A 16,459-nucleotide genomic window follows, 5' to 3' on the forward strand; every position below is an offset into this window, starting at 1 on the left:
TCTAATCCATACTTTGAACAACTAAATGCCACGGGGAAGAAATCTCTAGCTGAAACTGCCAAAGCATTTAGCCAAAAGAGCTTTGTTTTTAGACACCAAATTTCCAATACCCAAACCACCCTCCTGTTTAGACCTACTCACCACTCCCCAACTTATCAAGTGATCCCTAAATCATACATTATTATGTCTATTGCAGTTCTAAATCTGAAAAGAATTCCAAGATTTAATGCATTTTTTCCATCATTTTTTAAAATCAAAATCGAAATTAACATAGATATTGAAATCTCCATAATTTTGAACCCTCAAAACTTTAGTTGGAATCGATATTTAAGACCTTGAATAAAATATACGTGGAATCCTCTATTTTCCTTTGCTTCTTCAGCTTATATAGAGTGGAAATTCTGCCCAAAATAACCAACTAGCATATTAAAGAATGCTTTCATGTGTATTACTAAAACCAAATTGAAGAAGTAATCACTGGGTTCAGTAAAATTTGTTTCCCAGATGATTCTATCCTCTATTGACTGAGTTGGAAGATAATATGGATAGATCTTTTGACTTAATGTCAACAACATTATTACAAGATCCCCTTGGCCAGACCCAAGAATAATTAATCATTTATGCAAAGTTGGTATTTTTGGGAAGCCCAAAATCTTGAAAAATTCTAGAACCGTATGAAGAAATTAGTGAAACTAGAAGAGTACCAGTTACCGAAGGATAATTAGATTTCCCATTACCATTCTGATAGGATTTTGGCATTTACCACAGATGTAGGCAGAATTTAGGTTTATTAATTTATTTATTTGTTGTTTACTCTGTAATTTTCAGCTTTTGGAGATTTGATTCTGTTTCCTAATTTTGCTCTCTTATTTTGTCTTTTGATGAGAAATCCATGTAAAGGATCAACTTGCAATGTACGGGGGAGCTTGCATGATCGAGAATTAAAAACCCTAATTTTTGAATGTGTGTGCAAACTATATGAACAATTGGATTTCATTGTTGCATAATATCTAATAACCACACCAAATAGTCATATTTTCTTGCGTCACATTGTACCCCTTTTACAAAGATGCAATTAGATTTTTGATAGGTCTCAACACTTCATAATGTATGTTTAGACCTTTCCCATGAGTGCTTCGTTTCCATGAATTTGATGGCAGCTTAAGCTAATAAATAAGTTGTTTCTAAAGCAAAAAGAACAACTTTCGTTATGGAAGGATGTGAGGCTATGATACTTGATCAAAATGATAGCGAGAGACCATACCCCTTGTTATATATTAGAAATGTCATTATATTTCCTTGCCATGCTAGCCATGCGCTATTGTAATGTATAAATGTGGATGAACTTCACTTATGCATCCCACAGGTGCTCAGTCATCCTATAATATTCTTTTGGAATGGGCCTTCAATTTTCTTTTTATGTTATGCTTGTGCTTTCATACTTCTGTACGGCATGGGCAGCTCCCCAGAATTTTCTTTGAGTTGCACTCTTATGAGCTTTGATTTGATTTTTCCAGTGCACTCTACTCAGGGACAGTGTCATGGTTGAGGGGGTTTGCTCAAGTGATGACCCTGCGAATATACATGGATCAGAAAGTGCGAACACAGGAGGCTTGTTTTGTGCAAGCAAGGATGAACTGGACTCAGGCTATAATCCATTTGGAAGGAGATTCATTGGCGCAGAAATTACATGCAAAATGGAATATTGGAATCATCTCACAGAAATGTCATTTTATAACATAGAATGGGTTAATCTCTTTGAAGCGATGCGCCAAATAGCATTGATGAATACCAACACTCATGTAAAACTGGAAGCTGTATCTATCATGAACATAATTCTTTCAAGAACTAATGCTTACGTGGAAAGAGAGGAGTAAGTTTAATGAACTTTTCTTTTATGGCATGGGGCCTGTTTTATTCTTTTCTTTCTCACAGGGATGAAGTTCCTTTTTAAGCAGGTTTGGACAGGTGGTGATGTTTGAAAGTGTTTCACAATGGTTAAGGAAAGATGCTGGCTTGCGTGTGCAAAAGCAAGCGGTGCATCTTCTGTACCTGCTCTTGAATTGTAAGTCCATACTGTTTTTGTTTCTTATTGTTATCAGTTTATACTTTATATCACATAAACTTGCTGCTTCTGTAATGTGGATCAATGGCAACAACAGTAAGCATACAAATAAATGCCCAAAAGGCCTTGATTTAAAGTCCATGGTTGCATTTGGCAACGTTGGGATAATGTAACCACCCTCACCAACACTTCAATACCCCTGTTGGACATTTCTCTAATGCAGGATATGGATCTGACATGTTTCTGAAATAAAAAAAGAGGAAAAAAAGATAAAATGACTTTTCTGACACATCTTGGATATGGCTGGGTGCCTTGGGGACACGGCCAAGCACATAGTTTTGCAAGACAATGCATTTTAGGTACTAATTTTTTTTTTAAAAGTCCTGGAATTTGTTTTCGGGGGAGGGGGGGGGGGGGGGGCATTTAATTAATTTGACCCCTCTAGCCCAGATCATTTTGTTGACTCCAAAGTTAAGATCCATAGCAAGATACAGAGATTCTTCGAATTCTCTTAGTTGACCTCCAGCAAGTGCATCTGTATGTGTAAGTGAACATTCATATGAACCTCTCAAAAACCTGGCTACCTACAGGAATTGTCACCATCCACAGCATCATTTGATTAAACTGTGAATATGTAATTTTAAATTGTCAATGCACTTGAGCCAAAATTTAATTATGGGACATCAGTATCATGCATGTGTGCGTATTTCTGCGAGCCTAAATAATATATTTTAAACTAATTGATGTGTTTCCACCATATCTGTTTTTTTTTTTTTTTTTTTTAATTTTTAAAATGTAACTATCATGTCTTCTTTTGTCCATGTTGCGTCTCAAAGTCTGCACCTTAGCCATGTCCCAACTTGTCCACTTTGTCTCTGACCCTGTGGTGTGCATGTCTTCCATGCTTTCAATTGTCAAGAAACCTATTTTAAAATCGTAGCACACAATGCAAATGTGTTCACTGAATTCTCAAGAGTAATTGATTTGGTTTTGAAGCTGTGAAGTTATGTGAAAGATATCATGTTGAGGTCTGTGGTAGATGTCCTACACCATGTTATAGGCCTTCCTGTTAGATTACCACTTCACCTAAAAACTTTAGCTTGTGGCCAACAATGTATATGAAGCCCTAACACCCTTGCATGTGCAGCCCGATTGTACATGAGATGATCAAACAATGAACAACACCTGTATTGGGAACACTATAAATTTTCAACAAACTTACATTAATTGTGTGCAACAAGACTAGAACCCAGGCCCTCTGGCAACCGTGGCTTTGATACCATGTTCTAAAGTTAGAGATGGAGATGAGAAGAGGAGAATAAATGAAGAAAAGAAGAGAAAAAAAAATGGCAGCTACGAAGCACTGATGCCAACATAAGATGCGGATACAACATGATATTGTTACTGTAATTCAACAATTTCAAAAAAAAAAATAATGAGGATACGACATGACAGAGATACTTTAATATATATAGGCTTGTTTATCCTTTTGGATGAGAAATATTGCAGTAGTTTTGGTTTAAAATGAAGTGTAAGCATCATGTATTCAAAATTATCAATTACACATTTTACAAACTACACTTTTACAATCACCAACTACATTTGTGTTATAGAGTATTGGTCCAACAACTAAAATGCAACTCAAGGGTAATACACATTATCATGGAAATACAATAATTTTGAAAAGATATGAGGCTACGGCATGATAGAGATATGTTAATTACTTAATATAATATATATGAATATATGCGTATTTTTCCTTTTAGATGAAAAATATTGTGGTAGTTTTGATTTAGAATGAAATATAAGCATCATTTCTGCAGAATTATCAATTACACATTTTACGAACTGCACTTTTACAATCATCAACTACATTCATATTATAGACTGGTCCAACAACTAAAATACAACTCAAGGGCATGATTGATGGTGGGCAATGGGCATGGTTCATCAAGAAATTAAAATTGAAAAAAAAAAAAAAAAAACAGATTAACAAAAGTGGCAAACTAGTGATGGCTTTAGAGAAAGGGGAAATTCTGGGTCTATAAGGCTGGCACAATGGTACTAGGGCTCCAAAATCCAAGCACTCCAATATCAATAAACCTTTTGACTCTTGATCTCTAGAATTCTCTTTTTTTTTTTTGGGGGGGGGGGGGGTGGCGTGGGGTTTGTTAACGGAATTACAGGGGACAACAAAATGCAGCGTTTCAATGCAAGAAGTGTCTCAAAGGTGTCCTTGCTGTGTCGGGAAATGTTGGGGAGTGTCTTAGCTGTGTCCAAATTTTTTTAAAAAAATTTAATTAATTTTCAATGTGTTGGATACATGTTGGGGAGTATTGGACAAGTGTCAATACTGGACATGTTGGACACTGTTACTTTAGGCTTCCAAAAGCATCAATGTTTCCTAGCGTGGCAGTTTTCCTGGAGTGTACATATGGATCCGGGCCTTAGAAAAATTGAGGAAAAAAGTACCTCCACCCACACAAAATGTATTCTCTTCTAACTCTCCCTTAAAACCTTTTCATCCTACGATGAAACAAATCATTGGTTGTGAAAGCTTCTTATTGCTAGATGTTTGTGTGCTTGGTAGTACATATTTAGACCACTTACCATTAATCCAAATATTCATTATTTACTTATTTAATATCATCGAGGTTCGTTTGGCTGAAATATTGTCTATGTGGACTCCCCCACACACCTCAAGTGAAGATGGGGTTTTTAGACCCTAAGGTTTGTGGGCTTGATAATTATAGGTTTCCTTCCCATTTTTCCCCACTTTCGAACCCCCTCCCCCCAACCCAAAGAAAAAGAATGACTATGTACTTTTTAGTCATTTACCCTGTGTTTGGAGAGGCCGTGGATTTAGATTTTGATAAGATTTAATATAAAATTGTATTGGAATTTGTCCAAACCCATCCAAATCCAAATCTAAGCCCCAAAATCCATGCTCCCAAATGCAGCGTTAATATCTTTACCACATTGAATGGAGTTCTCCTGCATTTTATGCCTATTGAAAGCATTGTATGTTCTGAAAGATCTTGTTATGATTGTTCACATACAGTGTTCGGCAATTTACATGATTGCCATGTATTTTTAGTGCTATGATGATTTAACCAACTGCCAGTGCTGTTGAATTACTATATTGCAGGTATTAAATGCATTCATGTTTATAAATTAATATATGATATTATCCGGGTCGGATATAACTTATTTGAATTTTGAAGTTTGTTGTAATTAGAAGTATTATCTTGATTTTTAAATGGAATATTCCCGTCCAGGCTCAAAATAGCAGAGGCAAAAACTGGCACAAAGGAAGAAACAGACTTCTCTTTCTTTATGAGACATAGATTGTTATTTCTTCTGCATTTCTTATCATTTAATGTCGATTTGGTTTCTAAAGTAGACAAATGTATCTTTCCATTACAATGCAAAGCCGCTCAAAATTTTGTTGCTTTTTTAAACTAAAGGTCCAAAGGTATTTGTTGCGTTCTGCTCTGGTTGTAAAAAGGCGGGTAAGAGTGATGATATTGCACATAATGACATGGAAAATGCTTCAAGGGAGTTCATTGTCATCCTTGATGGGTTGGCAGACTGTATAGCATGCTGTGGAAGTGGTACACAGGTAATCTTGCTGTTCAAATTTACTTTTCAGTTGACACAAGCTCTATCATTTGTTTATTCAGTCACTCGTTTCCTTATTTTCTTACACATATTCAATCACTCATCACTGTGTTTCCTGTTCTTAAACTAGGTCTATCATTTTGGGGGGTTGCACTCTCTGAGATTCAAAGGGTTTGGATGGAAGATTGCACTGTGTTTTGCGTGTTCTAATTATTATTATTATTTTTAATGAAATTGTTTTATTTTAAATGAAAAAAAAACCCAATTTTTAGAAGAGAATATGCTATTTTAGTAATTAGATTGTGTGAGTGGGGGCATTTTTGTCCTTAGATATTTATTATTATAATATATACGAGGGCAAACCTATGTTCGTAGGATCCAAAAAACTGCCATCTAATTTTTCTTCTCCTCCTCCTCCATCTCTGACTTTACAGCATGGTATCAAAGCGTTGATCTCCCTTAAATCTGATTTATCTGAATTGGTTTTGACACTCTGTTTTTCAATTTTTTTCTTCTCTTATCCTCCTCTAATCAGTTCTCAAATGTGATTTCTGGTTAGTTTGGGAGTCTTTTAGGGACACTCTTCCTCTAGGTTAGGTTGTGCAGCATCCTTGGTTGGAAGCTGTGTGTTTTTGCTGTCTCAGTTATACTCACTTCCTAGTGTACTGCTGTTGTTATTCCTCCACAGGCTAGTATCAGTTGGACTCTGTTTGTGCTTTGTTCATGTTGCTGTTTTGATGTTCAATGTATTCGTGATTGATTGCTTGCAATCTTGTATTAATTGCAGGTTGGTTTGAATCGGTGTTCAAAGACTTATTTCTTGTTCTTGCTTGCACTTGCTTCCAGTTGCCGGAAGCCATAATGCCTGTAGCTGCAGGTTGTTTATCAAGTGCCTGCAGTTATTTGTTGTGGTCTGCCCTGTTCTTTGTGGTTAAGTAATTCCTCTTATGTTATTGTAACCTCAGTTCTATGGTCATAGCTGCCTCTTCAAGTTCTGGATCCTTTGAAGTTGTGAAGTGTTGTAAGTTCTGGATTTTCAAAGTTCTGAAGTGCTGTTTTGTGCTAGTATGTGCAGCTTGACTGCTTCTCAAGCCTCTTCCTTTGATAATTCAGTCTTAGTTACTGCCTCTAACTGTGGTAGGGGAAGTTTTGGAGGCAGAGGATGAGGTTTGGATTGCGGTGCATTAATGTATTAGGAGTTCATCGTGGAAATTCTCGCATTTGCACTCATTGTGGCAAGGAAAATCATACTATTGATTGTTGTTAGGATACCCTTGGAAAATCAACTTGGGTCAGCAAGTTTTTTATTGAGGGCGATTATACTTTTGACACTTAAAATGCCCCTAACCACCTCACTTGGGAGTTGAGTACATCATCTACCTTGTCTTGAGAGGAGTATAACAATTTTGTTTGCATGGTTCAATAACTCCAAATTCAGTCTCCTACATCTAGTGTTACTGTGGCCCATACAGTGGGGCTTATTGCCTCTTCATCCTCACCTTGGGTTATGGATTCTGATGCATCCTCCCATATGACAGGTAGTCCTAATTTTTTTCAATCCTTGAACCCCTCTACTATACCCTCTTTACACTTGCTGATGGTTCGGTATTAGGTTGTGGTAATATTCTTTCAATTGTTTCTACTCCTCTTTCTTCGGTGTTATGTCTGCCTAAATTTTCCTTTGAATCTGAAGGCTAAATCTCATAATTGTTATGTGACTTTCTTTCCTTCTCATTGTGTTTCTAAGGATATCCATGAATAAAAGGATTAGTAAAGGACTTGAGAATGATGGCCTGTACTATTTTGATGGTGGTTGTGTTATTCGGATTCCTTAATTTTATACTCATGATGTTTCTCTTGATCAGTGGTGGTCATCCATCCCGTCAAAAACTACAACAAAGTTTTCTCATGTTTAAGTATGTTTCTTGTTTTGAGTGTTTTGCAAGTCGATTAGGAAATATTTTCTGTCTGTAGAGGAGTCTTGTAGTAAATCATTGTTTTCTCTTATTCATTCAGAACTTTGGGGTCCATGTAGAGTCAAGAATTTGACTTGTCATCAATATGTTGTCCTTCGTAGATAATTTTTTTGCAGGACTTAGATCGTTAAAAGACAATTCTGAAATTTTGATTGTATTTACTAAATTCTGCCAGGAAATAAAAACTCAATTACTTTTTTATTTAAATTTTTTTATACAATGATGCACTTGAGTTTGTTTAAAATGAGCTTCAATATTTTTGCTTGACCAAAGGGATTATTCATCAAACATCATGTGTACATACTTGAATGGAGTAGTTGAGCAAGAAAATAAATATTTACTTGACATGCAGCACGATCCTTACTCCTTCATATGCATGTTCCTACGACCTTTTGGACTCTTTACACATTCTGTTTTCTACTTCAATGCCTTCCAGTCTTCTGCAATAACAAAATCTGTTATCCAGTGTATACCTAGAAACATCCACGTTCTCGGTTGTGCCTTGAATCTTTGGATGTACATGTTTTTTTCATGTTCCACGTACTTGCAGGACAAGCTCTCTCCTTGTGCTATTAAACATGTCTTTATCAAATACCCAAGAACTCATAAAGGATATAGATGTTATGTTCCTCATATCCACAGGAAATATGTTAATGTCACCCTTTTTGAGGGGACACCTTATTTATTTAGATTTGGATCCTCGTTGGATGAATTTATTTTGATTCCATCAACAATTTATGGGCCTCCTTGTGTTGGATCCTCTTGTTCCTATCCTTATCCCTCTTGAGAAATCTTCCACTGCTCTTCCAAGTACATCCATTGTGCAGAAACAATTGAGGATTTTTGAATGACAAAAAGCAAACAGACATCATTGCCATCATGCAGCTGCCTCTTCTGCCTATTGTTCTAACTTTTATTCCTGGAGATCCATCCTAGTGACTTGGATTTTCCCATTGCTCATGAACATATTCTCACCACTCCTTAGTTGCTTATCCTATTGCTCATTATGTTTCAATTCTTCACCTTCCTAGTCCTATGCGTTCTTTTGCATTGTTTATTTCCTCTTTTTACTCCCTCCCTCGCATGTTGAAGAACTTGCTAACAGTGGGCGGAAGCATGCAATGGATTTAGAAATGAATGCTTTGACTAGTCGGGGTACATGGGACTTGGTGGATCTTCCTCCTGGAAAGGAATTGGTTAGGTGTCATTGGGTCTACACCATCAAATATCTTTAGGCTCGATTGGTTGCCAAGGGGTACATCTGAAGATATGGTATTGATTATTTTGAGACCTTCTCTCTTGTTGCTTGGCTAAATTCTGTTCATGTATTGATCTCGTTGGCAGTTACTTTTGCAAGTTGGATGTGAAGAATGCCTTCTTGTATGGAAATTTGCTGGACGATGTCTTCATGGAGCGATCTCTTGGTGTATTGCTCAGAGAGAGGATGATAAAGTATCTTAGTTGTAAGGCCATTTATGGTCTTAAGCACTCTCCTCAAACATGGTTTGACAACTTTAGTGTGGTGGTCACTACGGTTGGCTTTATTTGGTGCTTATTAATCATTCAGTCTTTGTCTGCAAAAAAGGAGACCAATGTGATACTTTTAGTAGTTTTTGTTGATGATATTATCACCACTAGCTGACCAAAGCGGGCTTGCAGTTGTTAAGTAGTGGCTTCAAGAAAAATTTCAAATTGAGAATTTGGGTACTCTACATTTTTTGGTCTTGAGGTTGTATGATGTAGGCAAAGGTTGAGTCTATCTTAGCGAAAATATACCTTAGACTTGCTAAGTGAGATTGGTTTGTTGGGAGCTAAACAATTTGATACTCGTATGGATCCTAATGTGAAGTTGTCTAGGGATGTTAGACTGGATTTTGAAAACAAACGTCGATGTAGGGAGTTGGTTGGCAAGCTTATCTAATTTATTGTCACTAGGTTTGAGTTACCTATTGCAGTGAGTATGGTGAGTCAGTTTATGGAAAATCCTAAACAACTACATTGGGATGCTGTTTGTAGGATTTTGCGGTATATCAAAGCCTCTTCTGTAATAGGTTTGATATATAAATGTAATAAAAACTGTGAGATCAAGGGATACCGTAATGCAGATTTCACTGGCTTTGTTGATGATCGAAGCTCCTAGTTACTAGATACTGAACATTTGTGGGAGGTAATCTTGTTAGCTGAAATAGCAAGAAACAAACTACTGTAGCAAGGTCTAGGGTTGAATCAAAACACTAAGCATCATACTATGACTTTGCTTGTTTGGCTGAAGTTTCTTATGTTAGAGATGAGAGTATTGATAATGAAACCAATAGATCTGTTTTGTGATAATCAAGTTGCTCAAGATACCAAGCTATGGACCATACTATGACTTTGCATGTGTGGCTGAAGTCTCATATGTTAGAGATGAGATTCTTAAAAATGAAACCAATAGATCTGTTTTGTGATAATCAAGTAGCTATTTATATTGTTAGCAATCCTATGTTTCATGAGAGGACAAAGCATATTGACATTGATTGTCATTTTGTGAGGGATGTTGTGAATTGTGATGAAGAAGGTTATGAGGACTCCCTTGGTGAAATCTGTCAGTTAGAACATGTTGTCATGAATTCTTTATTTAAGGCTGCCTTGTCTAATGGTTGTAACAAGCTAGGGGTAAGTGATACTTATACACCCCTAGCTTAAGGGGGAGTGTTAAGAAGAAAATATACTAGTTTAGTAATTGGTTGTGTGAGTGAGGACATTTTTGTCTTCAAGTCTTTTTTTTTGGATAAATGAAGATAATTTTAATAATATCTAGAATTGCCCTCCCCTGTCCCCAAAGATCCAGAGCACAAAAGAAATAATAACAATATGAGTATTAATTACATAAGTGCTGCCTTTCAATCTCTTATAAGGTTGGATGGCGATAATATCTCTTATAAGGTTGGACAGTGAAAATACCCAAAAAAGACCAAGAGAGTGCATCCAAAATATCCAAAAGGAAGTGAGTAATATCACTCTACCCACCCATAATGATAATATCTCTTATAAGGTTGGACAGCGATAATACCCAAAAAGGACCAAGAGAGTGCATCCAAAATATCCAAAAGAAAGTGAGTAATATCACTCTACCCACCCATGATGATAATATCTCTTATAAGGTTGGACGGCAATAATACCCAAAAAAGACCAAGAGAGTGCATTCAAAATATCCAAGAGGAAGTGAGTAATATCACTCTACCCACCCATAATAACCATTAGTAGGTTGAGCAATCTTTAAAGATTCCATCATTCCTCTCAACCCATAAAGTCCAAAGAATGGCAACCTGCTGCACTTCAAAAAGCTCTGCCATTTCTATTTTTTTCCAAAATCCCTACAGTTGACTAATAACAACTCTCCCGCCTCTCCAGGTTCCACCCACTCTTCCCCCACTAGAACAGAGGGCGTTCCAAAGCTGCAATGCCACCCTGCAATGCACAAAGAGATGAGCATTTGTTTCATTGCATTCACAATACATGATGCACAAGTTAGGACTGAGAGCCTTATAGAGCCTTCTCTGAAGTGGCCTGAATCTTCCCAGGCACTTTAGTCCTGAATTCTTTATTATTATTATTAATATATAAGAGGGCAGACTTGGAGCTGTACATGTGCTCAAGGAAACTGCTGCCTAATTTTTCCTCTTCTTCTCTTCTATTTTTCTCTACTTCATCTCAAACTCTAAAACAACTATATTACACTTTACTGCCACCCTAGTTGTGCTTATATGCAGGTATATAATAGCACATTGAATGGCTACAATAAGAAAGTGGTCTTTGAATATATATGCATAAATAACAAGGAATCAGACCCAACCACTTCCAAGGCATTGTAGCTAGAGCTTCCTTCCCCTATTTTGATCTAATTCCCTGTCCTAATAGAAAAACAGTTATAATTCTGATAGATTTGAAGAATCACTTCATATCTAGATGAAGGGAGCAAGAATTGTCTCATTTCAATTTTTTTGTGGTGGCAATTTCAAAAGCTGCTATACTCACTCTAATGGCCTTTTGTCTTTGAACTTTGTTCTACAGTTAAATCTGTTGGGCACAACAGTTAATCTGTCCAGCTCTTTGAGTAATGCATATAATGAAATGAATATTTCATACATCAACTTTGAAACCCAGGGTCATTTGCTTCAGAACTAAATGTAATTTGTTTATATAATGGATTTAGAAACTCTGTCATCCTCCTTTTTATATCCTTTTACAATCTTTTGTCTATACAAAAGCAAAATCCAAAACATATGGTTTGAAACCTCTCAATTATAGCCTATAGGTACCCTCTGAATGTTGGATTAGTCTGTGGGAGTTCTTGGAGGTTTTAGTGGGTTAACAGATCAATTAGTACTATCGTCTAATTAGTGGTAGTGACATGGAAGATTGCTTGGTGCCGGTCCAAAAAAGGAGCAATGAGAGAGGCCTGGCCCGTAACCTGGCCCCCTATGCAGTCTGTGTACCGATTTTATGGGTGAACAATGTTTAGCAGTGATGTAATGAATATTCTGCTTTAAATTGAGGTGTGGGTGGGTTAACACTTAAAAAGGTGTATTTCCTAAAGATCCTATGATGTGCCTAGAACAGGGTTTGCCTTTCAAAAATGTAAATAGTAGACTGTAGGATGATGTGGACCCATTTCAGTTATTTTAAATCTTGCATGTGAAATTTGAAACTGCTGTTGTGCTTTGCACTTAAATCATTTATCCCTGGCTGCTCAAGAATTTCTAGTTTGTGCCACACCACACCACTCTAAATATGTCATCTTTGGAACTTGATCACACCTGTGTGTTTAGGGAACAGGGTACTGTCATGTTGCCATTTTGTCAGTGCGTTGTCATTTTTGTGTGGGTATCATGTGATATATTGCTGACTTCCCAGTTATTCACATGGACCCTCAAAATGGTCCAAAGTTCATTATGTATTTTGGTTGTTCTTGTAAGTTACTTCCCAGAAAGCCATTGGCTTCAGTATAAAGTCTCATCCTTTTTTCAATATCTAATGGGTTTTGTTTCAGGATTTGAAACTCCGTAGGCATGCTATCACTGTGCTGGCTTTCTTGGCATCATCCGGAAAATCAGTTCTTGAGTTTTTGTTGGGCAACAGGCTGTCAGGAGGGATGAACTTTCTTTCTTTGATTTTGCGAGTACTGGTTTCAGAGATTGACGTAGGATCGGCTGACTCTACTAAGCCACCAGAGATTTTCAAGGAGAGGTAATTGTGGTTGTTAAGGGTCAGATGGACTAAATATGTTTATTCACTTTTGTAGGTTTGTTTTTATGGGACAAACACTGACCTCCCTGTTTTTCAAAAAGACACGGACTTGAGGTTTTAAAAAGCCCAGACCCCTTCTTAAGATTTAGTAAAAAGACATGGATCTCTCCTAAAATTTCAAAAATCTCAAGACCTCCCTTAACGTTTGATTTTTGAGACATTTTTATCCCTCCTTAAGCTCGTCTTTTTGTCAAATATAAGTGGAGATCTGTCTTTTTGGCAGGAGGTCTGGAATTTTTGAAACTTCAGGAGCGGCATGCACCTTTTTTCTCAAACCTCAAATAGGTTCTTAGGATTTTTGAAACCTTAAAGGTCGATGTCTTTTCGCCAAGGGGAGGTCAATGTCTTTTATCTACATTTTACATGGACATTATGACTTCATCACATATGAACAATGCTTCATTGTTATTTTCTGTTGCTGTCAAATTTGCCCTTAATTTTAATATATAACGATGCTCCATTTCTTTTATTTATCATTTAACAATTATTGCCAAGTCCATTTAACTTGATGAATTTTTTGGTTTGGATTTTAAAGCTGGGTATTTGAATTCCCATTAGTCAACTTGCTCATGTATGCTTGTGTTGTTCAATTAAAATGCCCAATTACAACTTCCCATTCATTTATGGATCGATCAAATATCTTGTTCATCAGAAATTGAGGATACTCACATACTGATGAATTTAAATGCCCTTATGGTGCTCCTTTTTTTCTCTTTATTGTAAATATTACAACCTTTTATCTATGCAGGGCCTTGCTGATACGGGAGGCATTGATTTTTCTTAATAGATTGGTGTCCAACCCAACATTCTCCACGACTGTTTTACGAGCGTTAACGAACAACAGGGATATGGCTAGTTCGACAATCTATATTGCGAACAGGTTGTCAATGACAAGCCAAAAACACCGGCTTTCTGACAACTTGTCTAGACAGACGAGGGAATCTGAAATTGTTGACTTAGCTCGGGTCTTTAAAAAAAGGGTCTTTGCCTACTTAGGCGACAACATTTCATAAAGAATTCCATTTGATGAAGTTAATGATTTAATGTGCTGTGGAATATGGTGATTCCAGACTGGGGACCCGAAGTGAGCAATTTAGTCAAATGAGTGAAAGAGCGCCCTCATTAGTTTTTGGGAATGCCGGCCGTTGTGGCTTGCGCCGCCAAATTTTGACCACCACCAGCGGGTATGGGTCTATGTGACCCTAATTGTATGTAACGACCATGATAGCTGCCGACTGCTGTGTATTATCACTCCTACCACTTCTAGCATTTTGGTTTTATATATTTATATTTTCATTCTGAATTTACTGGTAGTTTCTTGGTTACCAGTTAAAGTTAAAGTTTTATTAAAGGGCGTTTTCACGGGTAGAACCTCCTCAGGAATATAAGGTTTCATGAGGCTGACCAAGCACGAGCTCTTTGGGAGCTATTTTATTTTATTTTTGCTACAGGCTCTTCGTGTTAATCAATGTATTTTTCTACTGCTTTAGTTGATATGCCTGACATGCTGCATGATCGTTTCCTTCTGCCTTGAAGTGTGGATGTCTTTTCAAAGTCAATAGTTAAGAGTAATATAATTATATTTGAAGATTGTGATGGTTTGTGTAAAAAGGAATACGCTGTTGTTACAAGTCAATGATAATTTAAAATCTTTCTATAAATTCATAGTGAAGAATAGTTGAGAAATAATTATTTTCATCTTTTTTATTTCATATTGGATGAAATAAATAAGGAATAAAATAATATCTCAATTTGCAAACTAAACATATTCTTAAATTATGTATCATAAAATAATATCTCAATTTGCAAACTAAACATATTCTTAAATTATGTATCCTAGCTTTTCCCCAAGAATAACTATTTTGTAACTCCCGGGCCCTGGCTCAGGTGGCAAGGGCGGACCCGGACGTGCCTGTGAATCAAGTAGGCGTCCCAGGTTCGATTTCTGATTCGTTGAGCAAATCTTGATTTACCTCCTTGCAGGGCCTTGGGGTGGGAACTGTGGGGCGTGGGATTAGTCTTCGTTGTGGTACGTCCCATGACTTGCTCTGGTAGATGCTGGCGAAGGACACCTGGTGTTAAAAAATAAAGGAATAACTATTTTGTAAACTGAATATATCCTTAGGTTGTGTCCCATAAAATTGTTTGATGACAATCCAATGAATTATTTTGATGTGGATTGTCAGGACAAACAATGAAACAAAGGCTAAAATAAAATTGTTATTATGAAAAAGACATTCAAAATTTTGGTAAAGACAGAAATCTCTCCTAAGGTATTTTCACAAGCTGCTCTTGAGATTTTTGGCAAAGAAAAGATTACAATTTTTTTTTTTTTGGTTTTGAAAAGTCTACATAAATAAGTTGATACATGATTTTATGGCACTTCTACCTCATTGTGCTTGTCTGTTTGTGTACAAGAGATTAATGTCTGGTTGTCAAATTTTAAGGGAGTTAACTTTAGATTTTAAATTTTTAAAGGTAAAAGACACCTCCTTTGAGGTTTGGCAAATAAACAAAGATTTTTCCTGATATTTCAAAAAGTTTAGGAACTTCTAATTTGTCAAAAATAATACAAACCTTTCCTGAAGTTTTAAAATTGACAGATCTTCCTTGAGATTTACTAAAAAGATATGAGATTTTTTTGAAAAATTTGTCTTTTTATAAAATACAAGAGGTGATTTGTGTCTTTTTAATGGACCTTAGGGGAGGTTTCTGAGATTTTTAAAACTTTTGGGAAGATTAGTGTCTTTTTTACCTAATTTTTAAGGTATGTTCCATCTTATTGTCAAATCTTAGGTAGATAAGTGGATTTTTTAAAATTTTTTGTCAAATTCCAACGGAGACTAATATTTTTTACTCTAATTGTCATAGTGAAATATCATAATTAAGTTGAACCAGAAAAGTATTACCATATTCTAATTGATGAGTTTAGGAATGCATTTGTTTTATGAGAAGTTAAGGAATGACTTCCTAATTTAAAGGATCACTGAAACAATAATAATAGGTCAACCTGTTTCCCCTTTTGCAAGGGTGCATAAAAGTAAGACCCTTAGAAAGGGTATCAAGAAATGAAATTCAATTCTTATTCATTTCAAAATGTGAATTGTGCAGTGTTTATATAGGCAAATACCTAGGGACAAAATGGTAATATATTGTGCCTAAATACAAATTAATATAACTGAAAATAAAAACAGGAAAACAGTAAAAACTTATTACTCCCCCTCAAGATGGACTGTATAAGTTCACTAGTCCCATCTTACCAATGAAATGATTAAACTGGTACAACCTAAGGGCCTTGGTCAAAGTATATGTTATCTGATCATTTAATCTTTATTGAAATAGTTTGATAACTCCATCTTACAATTTTCCCTTACAATGTGACAATCTAATTCGATATGATTAGTCCTTTCATGATACACTGGATTGGAAGAAATATGAATCGCAGCTTGATTATCACAATACATCAAAGCCGGATGATGAGACTTAATACCAAAATCTGATACCAAAT

The 16,459-nt window shown here is 36.2% G+C and overlaps 1 protein-coding gene across 3 annotated transcripts in view; it reads left to right on the forward strand.

The window, feature by feature from the left end:
* Positions 1 to 14,447, forward strand: part of LOC131164521 (protein SENSITIVE TO UV 2) — a 70,597-nt gene extending 56,150 nt beyond the window's left edge. For 2 of the 3 annotated variants that reach the window (XM_058121782.1, XM_058121783.1), the window contains exons 8-12: positions 1,532 to 1,873; positions 1,959 to 2,065; positions 5,533 to 5,687; positions 12,695 to 12,891; positions 13,700 to 14,447. In XM_058121782.1, the coding sequence (XP_057977765.1) occupies positions 1,532 to 1,873; positions 1,959 to 2,065; positions 5,533 to 5,687; positions 12,695 to 12,891; positions 13,700 to 13,964 (1,066 nt within the window). In that variant the 3' untranslated portion in view covers positions 13,965 to 14,447. The remainder of the gene's footprint in view (positions 1 to 1,531; positions 1,874 to 1,958; positions 2,066 to 5,532; positions 5,688 to 12,694; positions 12,892 to 13,699) is intronic. The other variant, XM_058121785.1, reaches the window with a different exon arrangement.
* The last annotated feature ends 2,012 nt before the right edge of the window (positions 14,448 to 16,459 follow it).

The sequence above is a fragment of the Malania oleifera genome, chromosome 9, assembly GCF_029873635.1.
Source record: "Malania oleifera isolate guangnan ecotype guangnan chromosome 9, ASM2987363v1, whole genome shotgun sequence".
Taxonomy (NCBI): domain Eukaryota; kingdom Viridiplantae; phylum Streptophyta; class Magnoliopsida; order Santalales; family Ximeniaceae; genus Malania; species Malania oleifera.